Source organism: Otolemur garnettii, unplaced genomic scaffold (genome assembly GCF_000181295.1).
Source record: "Otolemur garnettii isolate 467f Iridium unplaced genomic scaffold, OtoGar3 scaffold00099, whole genome shotgun sequence".
In the NCBI taxonomy this organism is placed as follows: domain Eukaryota; kingdom Metazoa; phylum Chordata; class Mammalia; order Primates; family Galagidae; genus Otolemur; species Otolemur garnettii.
Genome location: NW_003852494.1, coordinates 3,839,391 through 3,845,632, shown reverse-complemented (window position 1 = coordinate 3,845,632; position 6,242 = coordinate 3,839,391). Strand labels below are relative to the sequence as shown.

At 46.6% G+C, this 6,242-nt stretch overlaps 1 protein-coding gene across 1 annotated transcript in view; it reads right to left on the bottom strand.

The window, feature by feature from the left end:
- The window catches only part of KMT5A (lysine methyltransferase 5A), a 19,257-nt gene that overhangs the window by 9,148 nt on the left and 3,867 nt on the right, over positions 1-6,242 (bottom strand). Inside the window, exons 3-4 of the mRNA XM_012809064.1 lie at positions 2,243-2,462; positions 1,340-1,427 (exon numbers count right to left, since the gene is read on the bottom strand). Of these exons, the coding sequence (XP_012664518.1) occupies positions 1,340-1,427; positions 2,243-2,462 (308 nt within the window). The remainder of the gene's footprint in view (positions 1-1,339; positions 1,428-2,242; positions 2,463-6,242) is intronic.

The following is a 6,242-nucleotide window of genomic DNA, read 5'->3' as shown; positions in this document are numbered from 1 at the left end:
CACTCTGCCCAGGGGGACAGCTTGAGGCTCTGTCTCAAAAAAAAAAAAAAAAAAAAAAAGAAGGGGAAATAATACTGGACCACTGTCTATCTGTACATTCAATATAAAAAAAATGCTCAAGGAGTTTATGTAAGAGTTGAAATGCTAAAACTGCTCAAGCCAAGGTCCCCAGCTCTCTGTAGGAGGCAATCCTAGGTACTGCTCCCAAGCTTGGTAGTTGCTGTGGGGGCGACAGAGAACAGAGGGGCCGCCCCAAGTGACCCTGAGTGGGAAGGACCTGGTCACGCCCTGGGTTTCTTTACAGAAAGGCAAATCCACACCTCCCTGCATCAAATATTGATGGACTGCTGCACAGCTCGGTCCTCTGCAAACACAGTGGCAGAGGTCTGCATGGCCTCTGCCCTGTATGTTCCTATGGATGGCAGCTGGGGAGATGGAGAGCAGAGGGGAACCCTAGGGAGCAACAACACTGGGGAAGCAACAATGACGATAACAATAGCTAGCACTTGCTGTGTGCCAGACATGGTTCTAAGGATTCTACACTTGTGAACAGGTTTATTTAATCCACCCGTCAGGTGCTACATCATCATAGCACCTCACAGACAGGAGAGCAGAGGCAGAGATGTTAAGTGACTGGCCTGAGGTTATGTAACTAGTAAGTGGCTCCAAGCCACTGCTCCTTACCACTTTGAGCCACAACATGGAAACTTCCAGACAACAGACTTCTTTTCTGGTTCTTCATCCAGAAACAGAGCAAGTTTTATTATGCCTGCAGACCACGCTTTGGGGACCTAAACGTGTCTTTCCTCTGTTCCTCTGCTGCAAGACTGAGCAGACCCACGCCCTGGCCTGCTGCAGCCTTCGTTCTTCCCGACAGATAAGCCTTTGTTTCTCATTAGAGAGGCAAAGCCAGCTGCCCCCACCTTGCCTCCCACAGCAGCCTGGTAGAAACTCAGCACAGGCTGCCTGTGTGGGCGCTATGGCTCCAACCCACTGGGAGGCGTCCCAGGTTCTGTGGCTTTCCCCATAGTCCTAGGCTCCAAATGGCCCTGCCAACAAATCCTGAAAAAGCCACCATCACAGTGGTGCCTGGCTTCCCATGCACATGCTACAAGGTCCAAAGCTCCCTCACAAAAGTGTTATAACCAAGCCTTATAGTGATCCCATCAAAAACGCAGAGCAGGCCAGGCGCAGTGGCTCATGTCTATAATATCAGCACTCTAGGAGGCCAAGATGGGAGGATCAATTAAGGGCTGGAGTTTGAGACCAGCAAACCCAGTACTGCCACTGGGCAACCCCGCTCCTCCAAGAGCTGGAATCAAAACCACCATGTGACTACCTGCAGCTCAGCTTTGCTCTTCCTGGAGCTCCTTCGGACAGGGTAGAAATCTGTGAGTTTGCGATTCTGTTGTGTTTTTCCTTGAGTTCTGGGTAAGAAGTGAAGAGAAAAAAATATTAGGACTGAAAGCTATCCTCCCTTTTAGGAGGCCCATAACTGCTAGAAGGCAGCTCCTATAAACAATGTCATTTAAACACCTCTGTTCACTGGAGTTTGATGGTCACTCAGCTCACAAGCCCTTGAAGCCCTCAGAGAGCGTTTCAAACACAGAAAGATAGGATGCTTACTCTCTGGCTGGTGCAGTAGCTCACTTTTTTTTTTTTAGAGAAAGAGTCTCACTTTATCGCCCTTGGTAGAGTGCTGTGGCGTCACAGCTCACAGCAACCTCTAGCTCTTGTGCTTAGGCAATTCTCTTGCCTTAGCCTCCCGAGTAGCTGGGACTACAGGCACCCACCACAGTAGCTCACTTCTATAATTCTAGCACTCTGGGAGGCCAAGGCAGGAGGATGCCTGGCTTGAGCTCAGGAGTTCAAGATCAACCTGAGCAAGAGTAAGACCCCATCTCTACTAAAAACAGAAAAGTTAGCTGGGCATGATGGCAGGCACCTGTAGTCCCAGCTACTCAGGAGGCTGTGGCAGAAGGAATGCTTGAGCCCAGGAGTTGGAAGTTGTTGTGAGCTAGGCTCTTAATTTTAAAGAAAACAACAACAATAAAAATAGGAAGCTTACTCTGGATAAGGGGGCAAGGAAGGAAAGCTGAAGGAAGGCTTTTGAATTCTGGACTCATACCAAACTGAGATGCTGATACATAACAGCATCCCTGGTAAAGTCTTAAGGAATCTGAGAGCTTAGCATGAGAGAAGCTGAGAGGTGAACCCCTTCACCCCACCTGAGCACACTCACTTTTTCCGAGGGGTCGGTTTGCCCTTGATGGACTTTTTCAGAGCTTGCTTGGCAACTGCTGCATTGGTAGACTCACAAGACGAGGTTGGAGTTTTTGGAGGCTCTGCTGCTTCAGACTTTTGGTTTGGAAAAGGTGCCAGGGGACCTCTCCTGACCTCTTTGATCTTCTGTTCTTCAGACTTCATGGTATTCCGTATTGCATTTCCAGGATTTCTTTTCTCTGCAGGCAAACAGAGGAAAAAAAGAGCAGAGTTATTCTATACTCTCTGTATCATTAATTTCTAGATCATAAGCTGCATTTTAAGATGGGCTTTGAGAAGAGAGGACCCTGGGTCTGTCAGGCATGAGGGTCCTCGGCCTATTAAGCTTAGTGTCCACTACCAGCTATCACAGGGAGAATAACTAGCTCCATTTATTTACTTTTAGAGAAATAGTCTTGCCATCTCCATTTACTTTTTAGAGAAATGGTCTTGCTGCAGTGCACTGGTCCAATCAGAGCTCACTGCAGCCTCCAACTCCTGGGCTCCTTCTTGCCTTAATCTTCCAAGTAGCTGAGACTATAGGTGTGTACATACCCCCCCCCCAATTTTTTCCACTTTTTTTTTTCCATGGACAAGGTCTTATTCTGTCACCTAGGCTGGAAGGTACTGGTGGCATCATAGATCACTGAGGTAGTGAACTCTTGGCCTCAAGAGATCCTCCCCCCTCAGGTTCCCAAATAGCTGAGCTGGTGCCACCACACTGGGCTCATTATTTGATTCTTTGCCAGAGACAGGGTCCTGCTTTGTTGCCCAGGCTAGTCTTGAACTCCTGACCTGAAGCCATTCTCCCACCTCGGCCTCCCAAAGTTGTGAGATTACGAATGTGAGCCACTGCACCTGACTCTAGCTCTACAAAGACACCGGGCAGAGATTTTGGACTTCTGCATCTTTTTTTTTTTTTTTTTTTTTGAGACAGAGCCTCAAACTGTCACCCTGAGTAGAGTGCTATGGCATCACAGCTCACAGCAACTTCCCACTCCTGGGCTTAAGCGAGTCTCCTGCCTCCGCCTCCCAAGTAGCTGGGACCATAGGTGCCCACCACAACGCCTGGCTATTTTTTGGTTGCAGCCATCGTTGTTGTTTGGCAGGCCCAGGCTGGATTTGAACTCAGCACCTTAGGTGTATGTGGCTGGTGCCTCAGCCACTTGAGCCACAGGCACCGAGCCTGGGCTTCTGCATCTTGATGTGGGAAAGCCTGTAGGCAGAAGAACCACAGACAGGGACACTGACAAGATCTATCTATTGATAGCTTTTAGGAATTGATTTAAAATCAAGAGAACAATCCTTAAAGAGTGGGCTGGCACTGGGGACAGGAGTAAGGTGACAAAGCAGAAACTTCCCCAAGAGCTCCCTGACATGCCTCATTTCAGACTGTTAAAAAAATTTTTAAAAGTTGGCTAGGTGCCCACAGCTCAGTGATTAGGGCCCTGGCCACATGCACCAGGACTGGTAGGCTCAAAACTGGCCAGGGCCTGCTAAACCAGCAATGACAACAATAACAAACTGCAGGTAGCGCCTGTGGCTCAGTGAGCAGCGCACCGGCCCCATATATGGAGGGTGGTGGGTTCAAACCTGTCCCCAGCCAAACTGCAATAAAAAATAGCCCGGTCTTGTGGCAGGCACCTGTAGTCCCAGCTACTTGGGAGGCTGAGACAAGAGAATCACCTTAAGCCCAAGAGCTGGAGGTTGCTGTGAGCTGTGATGCCACAGCACGATACTGAGGGTGATAAAGTGAGACTCTGTCTCTAAAAACAAACAAAAAAATAACAAACTGTGCTCTAGGCCAGGAAACAGTAAAACACTATCAAGAAAGAAAGAAGCAAGCCAGACACAGTGTCTCATGCCTGTAATCCTAGCACTCTGGGAGGTTAAGGTGGGTGGATCACTTGAGCTCATGAGTTCAAGACCAGCCTGAGCAAGACCAAGACCCCATCTCTAAAAAATAGCTGGGCATTGTGATAGAGTCCGTTAGTCCCAACTACTCAGGAGGCTGAGGCAAGAGAATCACTTGAGCCCAAGAACTAAGGTTGCTATGACACCACTACACTCTACAGAGGACAACAAAGTAAATCTTTGTCTCAAAAAAGAAAAAGAAAAGGAAGAAAGAAAGGGAAGGGAAGGTAGGGAGAGAAGGAGGGAAAGAAAAGAAAGAGAAAGTAGGGGTGGCACCTGTGGCTCAAAGGAGTAGGGCACCGCCCCCATATGCTGGAGGTGGCGGGTTCAAACCCAGCTCTGGCTAAAAACTGCAAAGAAAAAAAAAAGAAAGAAAGAAAGAAAAAGGAAGAATACACAATACACTCACTGCTAGTAGAGGTAAAACTGTGGAAATGTTTGGTAGTTAGGACTAGGCATGGTGGCTCACGCCTGTAATCCTAGCACTCTAGGAGGCCAAGGGAGATGGATTGCTTGAGCTCAGGAGTTTGAGACCAGATTGAGTAAGAGCAAGACCTCGTCTCTTAATGTACAAAGCTACAACTTTTTTTTTTTTTTTTGCAGTTTTTTGGCTGGGGTTGGGTTTGAACCCGCCACCTCCAGCATATGGGGCCAGCGCCATACTCATTTGAGCCATAGGCACTGCCCCACAGCTATGATTTAATTAAAAAAAAAAAAAATTCTGTATCCACACTGTGATAGGTGCCTGTAGTCCCAGCTACTAGGGAAGCTGAAGCAAGGGAATCTCCTGAGCCTAAGAGTTGGAGGTTGCTGTGAGCTATTACTCCATGGCACTCTACCGAGGGTGACAAAGTAAGACTCTGTCTCAAAAAAAAAAAAAAAAAAACCACTCCATTTCCAAAAATAGCCAGGCGCTGTGGTGCGTGCCTATAGGCCCAGCTACTTGGGAGGCTGAGGCAAGACAATCACTTGAGCCCATGGTTTGAGGTTGCTGTAAACTGTAATGCCATGGTACTCTACTATAGGTGACAAAGTGAGACTCTGCCTCAAAAGAAAAAAAAAGTTTTGGGGAGTTACTCAAAAAGTTAAATACAGAATTACCATACGACCTACCAATTTCACTACTAGGCATCTATTCAAGAGAATTAGAAACATATGTCCACACAAAAATCTGTGCAGAAATGTAGCAGCTTATTTATAATAGTTAAAAAGCAGACAACCCAAATATCCATCTACTGAAAAATGGGCAAACAAAATATGGTCTATCTATATACTGGAATATTATTCAACCATAAGGAGGAATGAGGCAGTGATATATACTTGAAAGATGAACCTTAAAAATATGAGGCTAATTTAAAGAAGCCAGAAACAAAAGACTACATATTACATAATTTATACGAAATGAGAATAGGTAAAGCCATAGAGACAGAAAGTAATTTAATGGTGGACTTGGACTGGGAGATGGATGGTGACTTTTAATGGGTACAAGATTCCTTTTTGGAGTGATGAAAATGTTCCAGAATTAGACAGTGGTAATGATTGCACAACTCTGCAAATATAGCCAAAACCACTGAATTGTGCACTCTATTTTTTTTTATTTATTTATTTTTAGAGACAGTCTCACTCTGTTGCCCCAGGCTAGAATGCCATGGATTCGCAGCTCACAGTAACCTCAAACTCCTGGGCTCAAGCCAAACTCCTGTCTCAGCCTCCGGAGTAGCTGGGACTATAGGTGCCCACCACAATGTCCAAATAGTTTTTCTATTTTTAGTTAAGATAGGGATCTTGGTCTTGCTCATGCTGAATTGTACTTTAAACTAATGAACTTTATCATATGCAAACTATATTTCAACGAACCAAAGGAAAAAATAAATACATCAAAAGTATTCAGGGGGACAGCACCTATGGCACAGTGGGTAGGGCGCCGTCTCCATATACTGAGGGTGGTGGGTTCAAACCCAACTCTGGCTGAACTGCAACAAAAAATAGCCGGGCGTTGTGGCAGGCGCCTGTAGTCCCAGCTGCTCGGGAGGCTGAGGCAAGAGAATCACCTAAGCCCAGGAGTT